Here is a 20,399-nt window from a genome sequence, read left to right as displayed (position 1 = left end):
AACTCCTTTCAAGATGTCCCTGCTTATTTCCCTCAGTTCCCTCACTTCCATGTCCATTTCCACATTAAATACTGAAACGAAGTATTCATTTAGTACCTAACCCATCTCCTGTGGTTTCACACAGATGATCACACTGCTCTTTACTCATTACTCTTTCACTTTTAATGTACTGAGAGAATCTCTTTGGATTCTCCTTAACTCTATTTGTCAAAGCTATCTCATGTCCCCTTTAAGCCCCTCTTGATTTCTCTCTTGAGAATACTTCTATTTCCCTTATGGGGAATCTAGGGATTCATTCAATCCCAGCTATCCATACCTGAAATATTTTTTTCTTGACCATACCCGCAATTTCTCTAGTCATCCAGCATTCCCTACAACTATCAGCCTTGCCCTTTACACTAGCAGGAACATACCATCTCTGAACTCATTTTTAAAGGCTTCCCACTTACCCATCACCCCTTCACCTGCAAATAGCATCCCCAGTCAACTTCTGAAAGTTTCTGTCTAATACTGTCAAAATTGGCCTTACTCTAATTTAGAACTTGAACTTTTTGATCAATTCTATCCTTTTTCCACCAGTATTTTAGTAACTAATAGAATTGTGATCACTTGCCCCAAAGTGCTCTCCCATTGACACCTCAGTCACTTGCTATGCCTTGTCCTCCTTTGGGGAAATAAGGATCGCTTCTTCTCTAGTAGATTCAGTGACATATTGAACAAGAAAGTTTTCCTGCACACAAACTCCTTCCTTTCCCAGCCCTGAACACTCTGACAGTCCTAAGTTATGTTTGGAAAGTTAAAAGCCCTCCCCATTATAACCTTATTTTTAATACAGGTGTCAGAGATCTCCTTATATTTGCTTCTCAATTTTCTGCTGACTAATTGGGGGGGGGGGCGGCGGTGAGGGATACGAATAACAATCCCAATAAGGTGATCATCCCTTTCTGGTTTTTCAGTTCCACCCGTATAACTTCACTGGACGATCCTACAGGAATACCCCAAGTACACCTGTAATGTTATCCCTAATCAAAATGCCACTCCCCCTCCTCTTTCACTGCCTTTCTATCCTTCCTATGGCATCTATAACCTGGAACATTCAGCTGCTAATCCTATTCATCCCCAAGCCATATCTCTGTAATAGCCCTTAATATTCACTAGAGATTGAAGTGCATGCACCGCTTGATGTAGAGGTGGCAGCCAAGCAATGCTGCAATTAAACTGTGCCAGTGAGGTAAAGCCGAGATGGGTCTTCATCTCAGTGACAGCTCCTTCCTGATTACAGTTTCTGAATGTGAACAAACTCTGGGAGGATCTGTGACATTACCACAAGTTGTCAACGAAGGTGTTCATGCCCTCTGCCCAGGAAGGATTGGGTTAAAGTGTGAGACACAGCTGAATGCCCTTACCGATGTGTATGTCACACTGACAGAAAGAGAGGCAGCCCCAAAAAGGAACAGCTTGGCAGGGGAAGGCATTGTCTGAGGAAAGATTTGCATGTGGGTGAACTAAAGGATACTCACTGCTCGTGCCTGCGCTCTCTGCTGTTGCTGTTTCTGCAGCTCTTGCTGCATTTCCAGTAATGACTTGACAGACATCGACTGCTTGGGAAGATTGTTCCAGCCAGGTGACTTCTGCTGCTGGTGCTGTTGAAGGGCCTTCATTATCTCCTGTTGCTGACGACATTGCTGCAGCATAGAATATTAACATTTACAAAAAGGTTAGAGCGCACACATTATCAAGCCACATCAGAGATGGTTGACAGGTCTAGACACGAGCAACCTGAGCTGGTGCTGCTTTCTGCCAGTCAGCAATAGCACATCGAGCCATCACTGCGCCTATGGAATAACCACTGATTACATTCTACATGCACAAATCCAGGAATTGATTCTTCAACACCATTCAATCTGTGGCTGCACCAATTGATGTGAACCTGACTTTAACAGTCAAGGAAGAGAATCCAGAGGATTAATGGACTAGATCAACCTGGCAATGGCCTGTGTAAAACACTCACCCGAGTTTTCAAATCCCAATGAGATCTTGCCCTTCCTTATCTATGACCATTTCTGGCCCGATAAGTCTCCAAAATGCCTCCTGCTCCTCAAATGTTAGACCTGTGAGCACTCCTGGTTTTAATTGCTACATCACTTTAATTTTCTAGAGATCCCAAGCTCTGAAACTTGCCTCTTTCTTCCTCACTTCTGACTGAGCAAACTTTGGAACCCTTCTTAATATCTCATTAGGAGGCTTGGAACCAAATTTTGGCCAATTGTACTCATGAAATGCTTTTGAGTGCTTTAGACAGTCAAGGGCACCAGGGAAATGCAAACTTTTTTCTGTTGACAGAAATGAAAGTTTTTTTTTTGTTGACTACAACAAATAGAAGCCAAAGCTGTTCACCTGCATACAGCAAACTAAACAGCACAGGACAGAGAGTAGTGGGTTCAGTTCACAGCCCACACTGGTTTGCTGACCTCAGGAGAGCAAAAGGTTACAAATAGTCTTAATTATCAGAATAGGGTAGGAGGAGGGGATTCATGCTCAGAGTTCTCCACTCATTGAGCTCAGGTGTGTAAGACAGGGTCAAGCCTGTCTGCAAGTCAAACACCCTGTATACACACAAATTTGATAGTCCCTCAAGATTAGTGCTCACTTTGACAAGGTGCAGAAAGCCCTTGTCATACCGCACTGAGACAACGGTAGAACTGATTTACTGTGCGAGACTTTACAGCAGAGCCTGAGGCATTATGTGGCGTCCCTAGAGTAGGATCACTTTTAACTCTGCATTGGATTACTACAAAATGCAAACACATATGTGTTGAAAGGCTGCACTTCAGACGATAGCAATTCTCGGTAATGTAAAGCAACCCACACCAACCTCGGTGATCCGTCAGATCAGAAATACCAGTTTCACTGATGGCACAGTGGCCTTACATACACACTGCTTAGACAAAAGAACGACTGGCCACAATTGGGCACTCTCAATCTCCTGCCAACTTCTTTAGTTTGTCCCCATCAGGATCAGCACGCAGGAAGCAGAATTTCTCAATTACAGGGACAGGGCTGGTTACAAAATTGGTATAACCACTGGAGAAGAAACCGATGCCCAAGAATGTTGGGCAAGAAGAACAGGTTCACAAAGATCACATATTACTCATATGTCAACAAGCAAAAGCTCAACCGGAAATGGTGATGTTTTTGTACAGGCTTCCAGTCTGCGAAAGGCAAGTGCATCATGGTAGCACTCAGATATATCCTTTGCTTCAAGGACGTGCATTCTTACCTCCTCCCTGCGGTGTCGCTCCCTTTCCTCCTCCAGCTTCTGAAGTGGTGGTACCGAGTTGGACTGCTGTCCCCATGAAGTGGAAGAGGGGATCTGAAGAACAACAGCTCATTTCAGACATTGCAAAGTTTACAGTAACAGAACAACACAGGAACTAATCATTCAGCCCACCTGAAAAACAGTGGCCAATTGGTTATGTCAGTGAACCAATAAACCAGTAGCACAGAGTCAGACTGTGGGGGCATGGTTTCAAATATCACCTTAGCAACTCAAGAAGTTTTATCAGTTAACAAACAGCTAAGTAATAAATCTGGAACCAGAGCTGGTGACCACAGAAGCCATTACTGTTGGTATTAAACATCTAGTTGCATTTCAGAGAAGGAAATGTGCTGTACTTACCTACTCTGACCTACATGTGACTAGACCCACAGCAATTTGGTTGATTCTGAACTGCTCTTTGAAAACAGCCGAGCTTGCCGCACTTCAAGGACAATTAGGGATGGGCATCAAATGTTGACCCCAACTCTTGACATGATAAGATTAGCAAATATCACTGAATCCCTTCTCTCAAGACACCTCCCAGGAAGACATGCATTGTTGCATGGTGGGCGGAGAATAAAAATCCATGTCTTTTTAGCACAGTCTTTTCACTTGCTCAGGGAAACTGTGATAAAGCTATCCCTGTTGACACTGTCGTGTCTTCTGGAGAGAGAGACAGGCAGTTAACCTCAGTTTACTCAGAATGAGGTCAGAGGCCCAGGATACATGGACCAGCCAGTCTGTAAAAAGACCAATGGTAAGGGAGAGCTGGACTGCAAGTGCTAACGGACACTCTTAACACAAGCCAGGCTCATCTCATTTCACAAACTGGCAGGGGGACTTTGATCCCAGCAGTCTGGTGGGAATCAAATGCAGGACTTTTGATAAGCATGGAGATCCAGTTATGTAAATCTCCGCCCAGTTTCAGAGGAACTAGCAGGTGAGTGGTACCTTTATATGTGCTAACTGCTGCTGCTGCTGTAAGCGCCTCAGTGCCTCTTGCTGCTGCCTGTGTCGCAGCATCTCTTGCTGCCGCTGAAGCTGCAGATCCATCTCCTTGCGTTTCCGTTCCTCCTCCTCAGCAAGCCTGCGCCTGGCTTCCTCCTCCAGCTGGCGCCTGCTCTCCTCTTCCTCCAGCCACCGGCGGGTTTCATCCTGCTGCCGCCTATCTTTCTCCTGGAACAACAACACGTGACCACATGGAGCAGATGAGAAGAGATGCACTGATGCACTTCAGGGAAGGCTGAACACAGGGGCAAAAGCAAGAAAAGGAAGACCTGCATTTATATAGTGACTTCCACCATCAGAGGGAACATCTCAAAGCACTTTCCAGCGAAAGTACATTTGACTTAGATTGTGAAGGAGCAAAAATGGCCTTTGCAGTGAAATGCACTTCTTGTCAGATGTGAGAGTATAAAGAGAGTGTAAGAGTTACTGCGGATTATATCTGCCATAAGATTCGCATCCAACAGCATTTATCAGATCGAGTGGATCGGTTGGAGAGACAAATAGAAGCAATGAGGAATTTGCAACAGCAACAGTATGTTGGCAGTTGCAGGAAGGGAGGAAAGTCTCAGATACAGTCACATAGATGGGTTAACTCCAGGAAGGGTAAGAGAGGTAGGCAGCTAGTGCAGGAGTCTTTTGTGGATATACCCATTTCAAACAGGTATGCTGTTTTGGAAAATGTAGAGGGTGATGGATTCTCAGGGGAACGTAGCACGAACAGCCAAGTTTCTGGTACTGAGACTGGCTCTAATGCAACGAGGAGTACGTTGACTTCCAAAGATCAATTGTGTTAGGGGATTCTGTAGTCGGAGGTACAGACAGAAGTTTCTGTGGCCAGCAGAGAAAAAGCAGAATGGTGTGCTGTTTTCCTGGTGCCAGGATCAAGGATGTCTCAGAGGGTGCAGAATGTTCTCACGGGGGAGAGGGGGCAGCAGGAGGTCATTGTCCACATTGGAACCAATGGCATAGGAAGGGAAAAGGTTGAGATTCTGAAGGGAGATTACAGAGAGTTAGGCAGAAATTTAAAAAGGAGGTCCTCAAGGGTAGTAATATCTGAATTACTCCCAGTGCTACGAGCTAGTGAGGGCAGGAATAGGAGGATGGAGCAGATGAATGCATGGCTGAGGAACTGGTGTATAGGAGAAGGATTCACATTTTTGGATCATTGGAATCTCTTTTGGGGTAGAAGTGACCTGTACAAGGACGGATTGCACCTAAATTGGAAGGGGACTAATATACTGGCAGGGAAATTTGCTAGAACTGCTTGGGAGGATTTAAATTAGTAAGTTTGGGGGGGGAACCCAGGGAGATAGTGAGGAAAGAGATCGATCTGAGACGTGTACAGCTGAGAACAGAAGTGAGTCAAACAGTCAGGGCAGGCAGGGACAAGGTAGGACTAATAAATTAAACTGCATTTATTTCAATGCCAAGGGCCTAACAGGGAAGGCAGATGAACTCAGGGCATGGTTAGGAACATGGGACTGGAATATCATAGCAATTACAGAAACATGGCTCAGGGATGGGCAGGACTGGCAGCTTAATGTTCCAGGATACAAATGCTACAAGAAGGATAGAAAGGGAGACAAGAGAGGAGGGGGAGTGGCGTTTTTGATAAGGGATAGCATTACAGCTGTGCTGAGGGAGGATATGCCCGGAAATACATCCAGGGAAGTTATTTGGGTGGAACTGAGAAATAAGAAAGGGACGATCATCTTATTGGGATTGTATTATAGACCCCCCAATAGTCAGAGGAAAATTGAGAAACAAACTTGTAAGGAGATCTCAGCTATCTGTAAGAATAATAGGGTGGTTATAGTAGGAGATTTTAACTTTCCAAACATAGACCGGGACTGCCATAGTGTTAAAGGTTTGGATGGAGAGGAATTTCTTAAGTGTGTACAAGACAATTTTCTGATTCAGTGTGTGGATGTACCTACGAGAAAAGGTGCAAAACTTGACTTACTCTTGGAAAATAAGGCAGGGCAGGTGACTGAGGTGTCAGTGGGGGAGCACTTTGGGGCCAGCGACCATAATTCTATTCGTTTTAAAGTAGTGATGGAAAAGGATCGACCAGATCTAAAAGCTGAAGTTCTAAATTGGAGAAAGGCCAATTTTGACGGTATTAGGCAAGAACTTTCGAAAGCTGATTGGAGGCAGATGTTCGCAGGTAAAGGGACGGCTGGAAAATGGGAAGCCTTCAGAAATGAGATAACAAGAATCCAGAGAAAGTATATTCCAGGGTGAAAGGGAAGGCTGGTAGGTATAGGGAATGCTGGATGACGAAAGAAATTGAGGGTTTGGTTAAGAAAATGAAGAAAGCATATGTCAGGTATAGACAGGATAGATCGAGTATAAAGAATCCTTAAGTATAAAGAAAGCAGGAGTATACTTAAGAGGGAAATCAGGAGGGCAAAAAGGGGACATGAGATACCTTTGGCAAATAGAATTAAGGAGAATCCAAGAGGGTTTTTACAAATATATTAGGGACAAAAGGGTAACGAGGGAGAGAATAGGGCCCCTCAAAGATCAGCAAGGCGGCCTTTGTGTGGAGCCACAGAAATTGGAGGAGATACTAAATGAATATTTTGCATCAGTATTTACTGTGGAAAAGGATATGGAAGATATAGACTGTAGGGAAATAGATGATGACATCTTGCAAAATGTCCAGATTACAGAGGAGGAAGTGCTGGATGTCTTGAAACGGTTAAAAGGTGGATAAATCCTCAGGACCTAATCAGGTGTACCCGAGAACTCTGTAGGAAGTGAGAGAAGTGATTGCTGGACCTCTTGCTGAGATATTTGTATCATCGATAGTCACAGGTGAGGTGCCGGAAGACTGGAGGTTGGCAAAAGTGATGCCACTGTTTAAGGGCGGGAAAGATAAGCCAGGGAACTATAGACTGGTGAGCCTGACCTCGGTGGTGGGCAAGTTGTTGGAGGGAACCCTGAGGGACAGGATGTACATGTATTTGGAAAGGCAAGGACTGATTAGGGATAGTCAACATGGCTTTGTGCGTGGGAAATCATGTCTCACAAACTTGACTGAGATGTTTGAAGAAGTAACAAAGAGGATTGATGAGGGCAGAGCAGTAGATGTGATCTATATGGACTTCAGTAAGGCGTTTGACAAGGTTCCCCATGGGAGACTGATTAGCAAGGTTAGATCTCACGGAATACAGGGAGAACTAGCCATTTGGATACAGAACTGGCTCAAGGGTAGAAGACAGAGGGTGGTGGTGGAGGCCTGTGACCAGTGGAGTGCCACAAGGATCGGTGCTGGGCCTTCTACTTTTGGTCATTTACATAAGTGATTTGTATGCGAGCATAAGTGGTACAGTTAGTAACTTTGCAGATGACACCAAAATTAGAGGTGTAGTGGACAGCGAAGAGGGTTACCTCAGATTACAACTGGATCTGGACCAGATGGGCCGATGGGCCAATGGGCTGAGAAGTGGCAGATGGAGTTTAATTCAGATAAATGCGAGGTGCTGCATTTTGGGAAAGCAAATCTTAGCAGGATTTATACACTTAATGGTAAGGTCCTCGGGAGTGTTGCTGAACAAAGAGACCTTGGAGTGCAGGTTCATAGCTTCTTGAAAGTGGAGTCAAAGGTAGATAGGATAGAGAAGGCAGCGTTTGGTATGCTTTCCTTTATTGGTCAGAGCATTGAGTACAGCAGTTGGGAGGTCATGTTGCGGCTGTACAGGACATTGGTTAGGCCACTGTTGGAATATTGCGTGCAATTCTGGTCTCCTTCCTATCGGAAAGATGTTGTGAAACTTGAAAGGGTTCAGAAAAGATTTACAAGGATGTTGCCAGGGTTGGAGGATCTGAGCAACAGGGAGAGGCTGAACAGGCTGGGGCTGTTTCCCCTGGAGCGTCGGAGGCTGAGGGGTGACCTTACAGAGGTTTACAAAATTATGAGGGGCATGGATAGGATAAATAGACAAAGTCTATTTGGGGCTTGGCAGTCCAGAACTAGAGGGCATAGGTTTAGGGTGAGGGGGAAAGATATAAAAGAGACCTATGAGGCAACTTTTTCCACAGAGGGTGGTACGTGTATGGAATGAGCTGCCAGAGGAAGTGGAGGAGGCTGGTGCACTTGCAACATTTAAAAAGGCCTCTGCATGGGTATATGAATAGAAAGGGTTTGAAGGGGTATGGGCTAGGAGCTGGCAAGTGGGACTAAATTACACTGGAATATCTGGTTGGCATGGACGAGTTGGACCGAAGGGTTCGTTTCTGTGCTGTACATCTCTATGACTTTATGACTGGACTGCCTTAGAGGGAACCAGCATGGACCTGATGGGCCAAATAGCCTCCTTCAGTGCCATGAATAACTAGGATTCTAGAACCAGTGATTGAAGATTTAAAATCAGTTGTGAAGAGGTAAAAGGAGACGTGCTTTCCTCTCAAACTTGACCTGAATAAGGTGGAGCAGATTGAAACCATGAATAATTTTAAAAAGGATTTGCTCAGCTACTTGGGGATGAAGAACCTGCGCAGTTACAGACAAAATACTGAGGCAAGGAACAAGGTGGAATTGTTCTTTCAGAAAGCCAGCACTAGCACACAGATTAAATGGCAGCCTCCTCTGCTGTAGGTTCCAGTCATTTGAAGAAGGCAAAATGCATACTTTTCATTAAAAAACTAAAGGCAAAATCCATTACAGTCCAAACTAGACTTTGCCCTGTGAAAATCTTTGAGAATTCTATGTGCAATGTGGGTGTGCAGAGATTTTGTAGCCATTCAGTTACAGGGCTCCATAATGTGCCCTCTTAATTTCTCAATGTTTGCATCGCATTTGCTGAACTGAGTGAGGAGATTTGAGGGGCCAGTGATTCATCTACTTGTTGCAGTGTGGAGGAAGGTCACATGAGACATACATCCCACTGTCCCCCAACATGAAAGGCACAGCAAATCACCTGCTTCCGGAGGATGTCCTCCATCTGCCGCCTTTCCTCCTCATCGCGTCGCCTCAGGGCCTCCTCTTGTCGGCGATCCTCCTCCTCTCTTTGGCGCCGGGCAGCCTCTTCCTGCTGCTCTCTCTGAAATCGAACTACCTCTTCCTGGAAGGAAACAGGTCAGTTACTCTGTGATGCAATCAGCTCAGCCGACTGTCGGCTGTGAATAGAGAAGCCTGCCTCCTCAGATCCCTCAAATGCACGTGCCAAAATACAGACAAACAGCAACAATCTAGGGCGGTTCCATTGTGATCTAGCACGTTGAGCAGCAGAACCTGGACACAGATGAGCCCCAACTTCCCTCCTCACAGGAGGACAGAAACACACTGGACACAAAGGGGAGTGCAAGTGATGACAGACGAATACAACAGAGCTGATGAAATCTCCTACCCTGCTGGCTTGCTGCCAAACAGTTGGGAGATTGCAAATGGAGACATCCAAAAGGAGTCTTTTTTGAGAGAATCTGGTCTGTTCAACATTAGCCACAAGAAAGAAGCACTGCCTCGGCACCCTGAGAAGGGCAAGTGTGTTGATTTTTCAATAACACCACCTAAACATTGCTTCTAAGTCACACAGCCTGATTTGGAATATTACTCACGCAAAGTCTCTCCTCAAATGCCACACCTGCAGCACCAACAGCAAGAGGACTGCTTGGCTTGCGAATGAATAGTTTTCCTTTTAAGTTTCCTTTATAACCCACCTCACTTCTCTCTCCTTGAGCCCAGATTTACCCCTGCCAATTCATGCAGAATACAGTTCCCAGACTGGCAGCCAAGTCTCTGGCTATTTCACACTCCGTGGCTATTGCCCACAAATGAGTGTTCTGACCATAGATGAGCTGCAGCTTCACTCCAATCTTGCCCTGGCTCATTGGAAACATGCACTCGCCCAGCAGCATCAATGACTAACAACCAGGAGACAAAAGTCATCCACTTTCTCACCATATGGTGACAATACAACTCAGAACAACTCCCTGCGCATAAAAACTTAGGACATTCTAGGCTAGACATCCCCATATTCACTGCACAACATATTGAGTCTGGAATCATTGCAAATACCTAGATCAATGCAAACACAAGAAATAGGAACAGAAATAGACCAGAAAGGTTCTTGAGCTTGCTTTGCCGTTCAATGTAATTGTTACTCATCTTTAGCTTCACCTCCAGTTTCCCACAATTCAAAACCGTCTATCGCAGGCTAAATTACACTCCATGATGGAGCATTCAACTTTGGGGCTAGGGAATTCCAAACACTGAGACAAGACACTTCTCGTTGGAAAAGGGGTCAATCATTTAGGGCTCCAGAGACCAATGTGTGTGTTCTAGATTGTCCAGCAAGTAGAAACGACCTCTCACTGTCTATCCTATACAAGGTTCTGAAAGGGTTGGACATTTCAAAAGTGATCACATCCTATTTTTCATAATTCCAAACAGTTTTGGCCCAGTTCTCAGCACTGAAGGGCATCCTGGAGCCAATCCAGTGAATCTCCACTTTACTGTTCCTTCCTTAAATATGGAGACCAAAATGGTACTGAATATTCCAAGCGTGGTGTCAACAAAACCCTGTGCAACTGCACAATGTATACCCTTGAGTTTCGAAGACTGAGAGGGGATCTGATTGAGACGTATAAGATTACGAAAGGATTGGACACACTGATGGATGAGTGCCGAACCAGAGGACACAGCTTAAAAATACGGGGTAGACCATTTAGGACAGAGTTCAGGAGAAACTTCTTCACCCAAAGAGTGGTGGCTGTGTGGAATGCTCTGCCCCAGAGGGCAGTGGAGGCCCACTCTCTGGATTCATTTAAGAAAGAGTTGGATAGAGCTCTCAAAGATAGTGGGATCAAGGGTTATGGAGATAAGCCAGGAACAGGATACTGATTAGAAATGATCAGCCATGATTATATTGAATGGCGGTGCAGGCTCGAAGGGCTGAATGGCCTACTCCCGCACCTATTGTCTATTGACTTAGTTATTCCGGCACTCCAACTCTCTTGCAAAAAAGGTCAACGTGCCACTTTCCTTCTTAATTGCTTGCTATTTCTGAAGTTAGTGTTCATTGGTTCCTAGATTAGCACACCAGAGTCTCTCTGAACATAAACAAGTTTTATGCTTGTTAAAACCTCTGCTGGCTTTCCATTCTTATGACCAAAGTGAACAATCCAACACTTCTCCACATTACAGCCTGTCTTGATGCCCACTCAGTAACCAGTTTCTGGCTGAAAAAGTTAGAACAAATCACTACTTCATCAAGATCAGAAACCTACAGAAGAAATCATAAAACCCATGGGACTCAGGAGTGGGTTACAATAATAAGAACCATACCGTGGACAATTACCTGCTTCCTCCTAGTTAACTCATCCTCATCCCGACGTTTGCGTTCTTCCTCTTGCCACCGGATTTCATCCTGTCGTTTTCTGTCATCCTCTTCCCTTTTATTCCTGAGTTCAACGTCTCTTCGCTCCTGCTTTAGCTAAACAAGCAACACTCAAGTTACCCAAGACAATTTAGGAAGCAGTTTCCTTCACCAATACAATTCCCAGAGCCTGAAAGCACCTTTGACCTGAAAGGATGACAAAATATGGATCCACATTGTACACTTCACCCACCTGCTCCACCCGAACGTACATTTGGAAGTTTCTCTCTGCCCACGTGAGCAGGGGACAGGGGATGGGGTGTTGAGCTCCATGATCTTATTGTGTTCTGTTCCAACCTGACAGGTTGGACTTTGATGCCAGATTTATACAACTTTGACCCACATGCCAAGTGAAACTGCTCCAAAGTGGTAAAGTAGCAGCAGCCTCCCGACCTGTTACAGGTTATCGAACATTGCACAGGGGGAGTAGGGGATGGGAGCTGAAGAATAAAAGCGTTCTTGTCAAGCAATTCAAAACAAGCATGGCTGCACTTGTTTTAGTGGGTCAGTGTCCCTCTGAGCTACTTCTTCAAAACTGGATAATTCCTTTAGTTAGTACCCTGCCCTGACCTCAAAAATAATAAATCTGTCTGCGTGTGCACACAACACACATTTCAACACTGATCTTATTACTCTGAAATGGAATAAAGCACACACTTCATTTTACTAGCATTCTTTTTTTTTGGAAAACAATTGCTACAAGCTGCAGTTAATTCCAAGGTCACCTCCATTAGAAAGTTTTTAAACATCGCAACTAACTCCACATACAGTCAGAAGTCTACTGTATGGCAACAGACCCTTCAGCTCAAACTTGCCCACGCTGTCCAGTTTTCATTATTTAAACTAGTCCCATGTGCTCGTGTTTGGCCCATACCCATTCATATCTCTCCCATCTGTGTACCTGACCAAATGTTTCTTAAATCTCAAAATTGCACTTGCTTTCACCACTATCTCTGACAGTCCATTCAACATACTCACCACCCCGTGTGAAAAAGTTGCCCGTCTAGACTCTTTTGTATCCCTCCCCTCTCACCTTAAACCTGGTTTTAGACTCCTCCTCCCTAAGGAAAAGCTATTGGCTGCCTATCGTATACATGCCTCATGATTTTATCGACCTCAATCAACTTAACAGCAACAGACCAGAAGGGAATATGTATAAATCTTCACACAATCTCAGGAGTAGTCACAGGAATACCACACAGTTGGCTGCAGTGACATTTGGTTGTGCATCAGATGTGGTTCAGTGATAGGACTTCTGCCTCAGAATCAGAAGGTTCTGAGTTCACATCTCGCTCTTGTGCGATTTTGAAGGAGTGCTGCCCTGTTGGAGGTGACATCTTTCAGATGAAATGTTAACCCTAGCTCCCATCTGCCTGCTTGTGTGGGATGCAAAATATTCCACTCTGAAGAGGAACAGAAAAACTGCCCACAGTGTCCTCAGCCAATACTTAACCCTCAAGTGACAATATAAGAACAGGTCTGACCCTGATGACATTGCGGTTTGGGAGAGTCTTCAGCTTGCAAACTGGCATTTTTTACATTACAACAGCAGTTAGACTTCAGGAGCACTTCACTGGGTGCAAAATGCTCAACATACCCAGTAATTGTGAAAAGCCAAGCTCTGGTACCTGATCACCAGCCAGCAAAAGACTGGGAGAAAAAAATATGCAATTGTGACCCGATTCATCTGTGATGCTTCCCATGATATATACACTGTCAAATCAAACAGTTTGGGACATGTGAGGAATGGGCACAAATCACACAAGGTGCAGATGCCCCAGATTCATACCAGTGCATGAACTGGCACACAGGATGGGTGTAGGAAAAGGAAGGAGCCTCTCTCTCAATGAAGGGAAATATTGGCTGTTCCACTAGTTTGCAAAGATAACGTGCATCACGATGGTTACATTAGGCACAAGGGTGGCTTTTATAGAATACTTCTCAATAACCTGTGTCCTGGCCAAACAGTTACAGAAGCAAATCAGTGTAACACTAACACATAGGTTCAACATGCTCAGATGAACTGCTCACTTCCTGCACTTAGCACCTCACAGATTTCAGATACACATATACCTTGCTCCACAACGTCTGAACTTATTTCCATCTGCAGATACTGACAAGCTTATGCAAACTCTCAACAGATTAATACAGACTGTGGGCAGCATGGTGGCTCAGTGGTTAGCACTGCTGCCTCACAGCGCCAGTGACCCAGGTTCAATTCCCACCTCGGGCAACTGCCTGTGTGGAGTTTGCACACTCTCCCCGTGTCTGTGTGGGTTTCCCCCGGGTGCTCCGGTTTCCTCCCACAGTCCAAAGATGTGCAGGTTAGGTGAACTGGCCATGCTAAATTACCTGTAGTACTAGGTACATTAGTTAGGGGTAAATGTAGGGGAAAGGAGTCTGGGTGGGTTGCTCTTCGGAGGGTCGGTATGGACTTGTTGAGCCGAAGGGCCTCTTTCCATACTGTAGGTAATCTAAGACTAACACTCTTGGCAACCTCCCACAGACACTTGCACTGAGATCTTGCACAAAATCCCATATGAGTGACTGAGATGTAAAGGCAACATATTGTTTCCTAAAACGTTTACCATATCAGAAACGCAAATTTTATTAGCAAGTTGACAAATGTTACTAGAGATAAGAAGTCGGATATGAGGAGAGGTTGAAACAGTCCAAACTTTTTTCCTTGGAACAGGAAAAAGATGGCCTTTTGGAAGGTTCTAAGATGGTGAGGTCTGGACACAAGTGTAGAAAGAGAAAACCTGATCCCTCTGACTAGTAGGTAATGGCCAGAGGTTATAGTTATAGAACTAAAACATCGGGTAAAAGGTGAAGAGGAGACATGAGAATCAGATTCTTTTAGTTGTCAAGATTTGGAAGGCTTCAAGTTAAAGGAAACTCATTTAAGGGCAGCATGGTGGCTCAGTGGTTAGCACTGCTCCCTCACAGCACCAGGGTCCCAGGTTAGATTCCAGCCTCGGGCGACTGTCAGTGTGGAGTTTGCACATTCCCCCCATGTCTGTGTGGGTTTCCCCCAGGTGCTCCGGTTTTCTCCCAAAGGTGTGCAGGTCAACTGAATTGGCCATGCTAAATTGCCTATACTGTTAGGTGCATTAGTCAGAGGGAAATAGTCTGGGTGGGTTACTCTTCGGAGGGTTGGTGTGGACTGGTTGGGCCGAAGGGCCCGTTTCCACACTGTCGGGAATCTAATCTGAAAGTTGTAAGAGATTGTTGGACAGATTACAATAAGACGGACGTGGGACTTGGCACAACTGAGTCTTTCAGAAAGTCATCATACAAAGAAAACCATGATACAAGTTATACTCAAACAAAACAGAATTTAATAACCTTGAAGATCTGTGGGTTAAAAACAAATCACAAAATGGTTGCAGTGCTGGAGATTCAGCTCAAGCTCGGACCTCTGGGGATCCTAGTTTGAAAGCCTACATGACAATGTTGCAAGTGGACTCCATGAGCATGCTGAAATATCCCCTTGCATTAAAGGAGGATGTATCTTTTCTATGGAACCAAAAAAAACAACATCAAGGTCTTACTTTTGTAGCTTTCTCTCGCTCTAGTTTTTGAATTTGTTCCAGCAGTGGACCCTGAGATGCTGAATCCCACAAGCTTCCTGTATCACAACCTGGAACAGAAAGTGTACACGTTTTTAAAAACAAAACCCCAGAGTCTCTGAAACTCAACATTAATTAACAGGACTACATCAAAAGCAGGCTTTAGGACGACTGTCTAAATGCCTCTCTCCCTCCCCCACCAGCTCTGCCATTGCCTGCACACCTGACTTGAATGGGTGACCTGTATATTGGCCAACAGTTTGCAATGTTTCATCATTGGTGTGGAACAGCCAGTCATGAGACAACTGGAATGGACTCTATGGGCTGAATGGCCAGTGATCTATGTTCCCTGTAAGCTGCACACATGCGCAGCAGCTCACAAAAAACACATCCCAACATACAACATTGCACAACTTCCAATCCGTTTAAGTATACCACTCAAACTCCACAGAAGTCGATGCAGGCACTGCAAAAATTAGCAGGTTCTTTGCCTATGAACAAATGACTTCTTCAGGATCATCATGAGCATGAATCTTTTTCACACATTGCATTGAAGATTATGGCTAAGGTGGATAGGTTCTGATTAGGCAAAGGAGCTAAAGGGGGAGATAGGAACATAGAATTTGAAATGCAAACATGGTCGTACTGAACAGCAGTGCAGGCTTGAGGGGATGAATGACCTACTTCTCTCCTAATGTACACATTCACCTGCATGTTCTTCCTTTAAATCGGTTGCAAAAAGCCTGAATCACAGCACATAGCACTAATGGCCTACAGTGATGAATTTTGGCAACGTTTACAGAAAATACGAAAACAAAACTTGTGAGTATGAAAACTTAGTAATGTAGCAACAACAAAAAACCCATCACCAATAGCACTATCACTGGTCCTGCTCTGGCCTGCATGCCCAAAGGACTGGGAGCCAAGCAGGAATTCAAGCCTACAGGGAAGCAGAGGAGAAAATTTGGGAAGGGAGAGATGGGCCTCATTTTACACAGCAGAATGAATGTGATGTAACTTGATTTGAAAATATTTACACATAATTAGTGCACATCATCCAACGAACCAGTCCACTGCATAACCTTGGCTGCTTAGCAATATCCTATGGAGCAGCAAATGCTGTTCAAAACCCCATGAAATGAATGCGGATCCTCACCTGAGGGCTGTGAAGCAGAGGTCGGAAGGTCCCAAAGAGACCCAGTTTCGGGCACAGACATGGATCTGTTGATAGCAGGAATCAAATTTTGCTCTGCACACCTGTGAGGTGGGGGACACAAAATGGAGGAGAATTTTCAGGTGGGCAGGTGGTCATGATTAGATAAATAAAACACGCTGCACTGGGGAAATAGTCCAAACCATTGTTCATTCTTGCCTTCAGAATGAACAGAATACTATACAATCACGGTCACTGCTTAAAGATGACTGAACAAGTCAAACTGCGATTGTCAGCACTCAAATCTGTGCCAGTGTTTCATAATTCCACCCAGCAATCAGGAAACCTGCTCGAAAGCCCAAAGGGAAAGCAAAGCAGCCACACACTCTTGCGATCTGGTGAAACATTATCCAAATCGAAGAACTATTTTCACGTCAGAGAATGCAGTTAACAATTCTTAGATCATCTATTCCACATCAATATAATGTCGCCTATTTAAACTACCCTCCTTTGTCACAATTCATGTCAATTTCCACCAAACTCTGCTGACTCCACTTCCACAAAGGGAAGGATGCCAACAGGCTGGGATAATACCATTTTTGAGCAAGACTTAAAAAGGATATTTCTGTCTGGGTCTTAATTTAAAAAAATCTATTCCCACCTTTCATTTACTGGGTTTGTAACAACTTATACATTCATCCACACATTCTGCACATTGTCATTTTTTTTAATATCAAAACTATCTTCATGTTCATTAAATAAAGAGCCAGGAAATGGATAAATGAGAAGAGCTGGCAAAGTGAAAACCAGAAATAGGAAGACTGATGGTGGAACAGTGGGGGTCTCAGGAACAATTGCATGATGATAAGAAGCAACAAGAGCAGAGATTCCAGTAGCACAAGTAGACAGACTGGCATTGGACTTATGTGGGACTCAGGAGTGGCAGCAGTGAGGTTATGAGGAGCAGCAAGGAGCAGGTCCCTTTTATTTTTTCTTTTCTTGTCAGAGAAAGTCCCCTAAACTGAGGAGATTCCCTAGGTTTCTCTCTCTTCCTTAACCCCGCACTACCGACTAACTGCAGTAGTGCTTATTTTTCCCCAGTACTCATGCTGTGTGCGCGCATGTGTAGGACACAATGAAAAACAACAGGTGTGTAAACCTATTTGTATTCCACCACCAGGAAGAAAGGAAACACCCGAATGGCCATTGACAAGCAATGCCCTTCTCAAAAGGCAGTAGGTCCCTTTTAAACCTTTCCCATCTCATCTTATACCAATATCCTCTAGATTACGACTCTCCTACCTGCAGGGCAAAGACCACAGCTATTCACCCTCTCTATGCCCCTCATGAATTTATAAACCTCTAAGTGTCACCTCTCAGCCTCTCCTTATAAACTCAAACACTCCATGTCTTGGTAACAACATTGTATATCTTTCTTCCACCCCTTCCAGTTTAATTACATCCTTCCTGTAGCAGGGCGACCAGAATTGAACGCAGTACTCCAAACACAACCTTACCCATGCCTTGTAGTTATTACGTGATGTCCCAACTGCTGTACTCAATGCTCTGACCAATGAAGGCAAGCATGGCAGTACCCAATCTCAGAATCATAATTAACTGATCAAGCATCAACTACACCTTGCAGAAGAGAGTTCTAGACTGAAAATACATTTGGTGTGGGCAAATTGCTTCCTAATTTCTTTCTTAAAGTCTATAAATTAGAACCAGCCATATGTCACCGAGTCCCAGATCAGGTGAAAGCTAATTCTCAGTCTTCCCTCAGTTCCCCTCAATATCTTGAACTTTGATCAAATGCACCCTTTATCTCCAAATATCAGGGAATTAAAAATTTGCTATTTAAAAATTTCAACAAGCCTGAAAGAACACAGTATAACACAAACTTTTATATTTGCCTCCTTTTATTTTCACCTCACCCAGAACACACATGCCTGCATGCGCTCTGTGGAAAATCAAGCAGAACCATGAAGCCAAGTCAGTCCAACATATTCTTCACAACACCATCCTTTATTCCCAACTCCTCCACCGCATCTGTGCCCAGGATGACCAATTCCACCACAGGTCACACCAGATTGACGCGTCCTTCAAAGACTGCAATATCCCCTCCCACATGGTTGATGCCCTCCAGCAAATCTCCTCCATTTCCTGCATCTCCGCCCTTGAACCCCCACGCCTTCCAATGCAACAAGGACAGGACCCCGGTCCTCACCTTCCTACCCCACAAACCTCCCTATACATCGCATCATCCTCTCCCACTTCCACCACCTACAAGTAGAGTCCACCACCAGGGATATATTTCACTCCCCACCCCATCAGCATTTCAGAGACCATTCCCTACACGACTCCCTTGTCAGATCCACACACTCCCACCAGCCCACAACCCACACCCAGCACCTTCCCCTGCCACTGCAAGAATTGCAAAACCCGCACCCTCACCTCTCCCCTCACCACCGTCCAAGGCCCCAAAGGACCCTTCCACATCTGACAGAAATTTACACCTACTTTCACCAATGTCACCTACTGTATCCATTGCACCCGATGTGGTCGCTCTACATCGGGGAGACAGGACGCTAACTTGCAGATCATTTTGAGAACATCGCTGGGACACCTGCACCAACCGACCCCGACCACTCTGTGGCTGAATTAATTCAACTCCCCCTCCCACTCCACCAAGGACATGCAGGTCCTGGGCCTCCTCCATTGCCAAACCCTAACCATCCAACATCTGGAGGAAGAATACTTCATCTTCCACCTTGGGACCCTGCAACCACACAGGATCAGTGTGGATTTCACCAGTTTCCTCATTTCCCCATCCCCCACCTTATCCCTGTCCCAAGCCTTCAACTCGGCATCACCCTCTTGACCCGTCCATTGTCTTACCCATCTATCCATTCCACCCTCCTCGCCAACCTATCACCTTCTCCCCTATCTACGTCTACCTGTCGCATTCTCAGCTACCTTCTCCCCAGCCCCACCTCTCCTCCCATTTATCTCTCAGCCTCCCGGCCCACGAGCCTCATTCCTGATTAAGGGCTTTTGTCCGAAATATCGATTTTCCTGCTCCTCAGATGCTGCCTGACCTGCTGCGCTTTTCCAGCACCACACTCTCTGCTCTGATCTCCAGCATCTGCAGTCCTCACTTTCTCCTATATTCTTCACAACAGTCTACTGATAGAAGAGAATGGAATACACAAGTCAACTAGCACTGCGAGTCTACAATGATTAGATTAGATTACATTACAGTGTGGAAACAGGCCCTTCGGCCCAACAAGTCCACACCAACCCGCCGAAGCGAAACCCACCCATAGCCCTACATTTACCCCTTACCTAACACTATGGGCAATTTAGTATGGCCAATTCACCTGACCTGCATATCTTTGGACTGTGGGAGGAAACCGGAGCACCCGGAGGAAACCCACGCAGACACGGGGAGAACGTGCAAACTCCACACAGTCAGTCGCCTGAGGCGGGAATTGAACCCGGGTCTCTGGCGCTGAGAGGCAGCAGTGCTAACCACCGTGCCACACAATAGTGTTGTCTAACAGCAGTACACCTTTAAGAGACAGGCTCACGATATCACTTCCTTGGCAGGCGACCAGAGAATAGATAAGTCCCAGATTCCATCTTGGTTTGAAGCATTCTCCTTATGGCAACTGAATAGCTGTTGTAGCCTTCAATGCCACATTACCCATGTTCCTAGTTTCTGTTACAAGACAATCATTGATGATTCTCATCTTGCTGGAGACTGAATAAACTCAGGTGCCAAATTAACTGTCATAACTGTTTAGTTTATGTCGATGGTTAAGAATATTACACACGCAGTTTATACATGAAGTGCAAATCCCTGTTATATTACATTGTTGCTGTCAAGTGCAGCAAAACCAGAGTTTTCTAACTTTAATCTACAATTATTTGAAGGTAAAACAGAACAGTTAGTGCAACTATTC

The 20,399-nt window shown here is 45.0% G+C and overlaps 1 protein-coding gene across 9 annotated transcripts in view; it reads right to left on the bottom strand.

Moving 5' to 3' along the window:
* The window catches only part of LOC122544337 (GRB10-interacting GYF protein 2-like), a 103,511-nt gene that overhangs the window by 16,562 nt on the left and 66,550 nt on the right, over positions 1-20,399 (bottom strand). For all 9 annotated transcript variants that reach the window (XM_087982784.1, XM_087982787.1, XM_087982788.1 and 6 more), the window contains 7 exons: positions 16,438-16,538; positions 15,264-15,352; positions 11,632-11,766; positions 9,253-9,396; positions 4,271-4,495; positions 3,281-3,373; positions 1,521-1,685 (listed from right to left, as the gene is read on the bottom strand). In XM_087982784.1, coding sequence (XP_087838910.1) covers positions 1,521-1,685; positions 3,281-3,373; positions 4,271-4,495; positions 9,253-9,396; positions 11,632-11,766; positions 15,264-15,352; positions 16,438-16,538 — 952 coding nt within the window. The remainder of the gene's footprint in view (positions 1-1,520; positions 1,686-3,280; positions 3,374-4,270; positions 4,496-9,252; positions 9,397-11,631; positions 11,767-15,263; positions 15,353-16,437; positions 16,539-20,399) is intronic.

This window comes from Chiloscyllium plagiosum, unplaced genomic scaffold (genome assembly GCF_037043375.1).
Source record: "Chiloscyllium plagiosum isolate Xiang-an unplaced genomic scaffold, Cpla_swu_hap1 HiC_scaffold_44, whole genome shotgun sequence".
Classification (NCBI taxonomy): domain Eukaryota; kingdom Metazoa; phylum Chordata; class Chondrichthyes; order Orectolobiformes; family Hemiscylliidae; genus Chiloscyllium; species Chiloscyllium plagiosum.
This window is presented reverse-complemented; position numbering and strand designations above follow the sequence as displayed.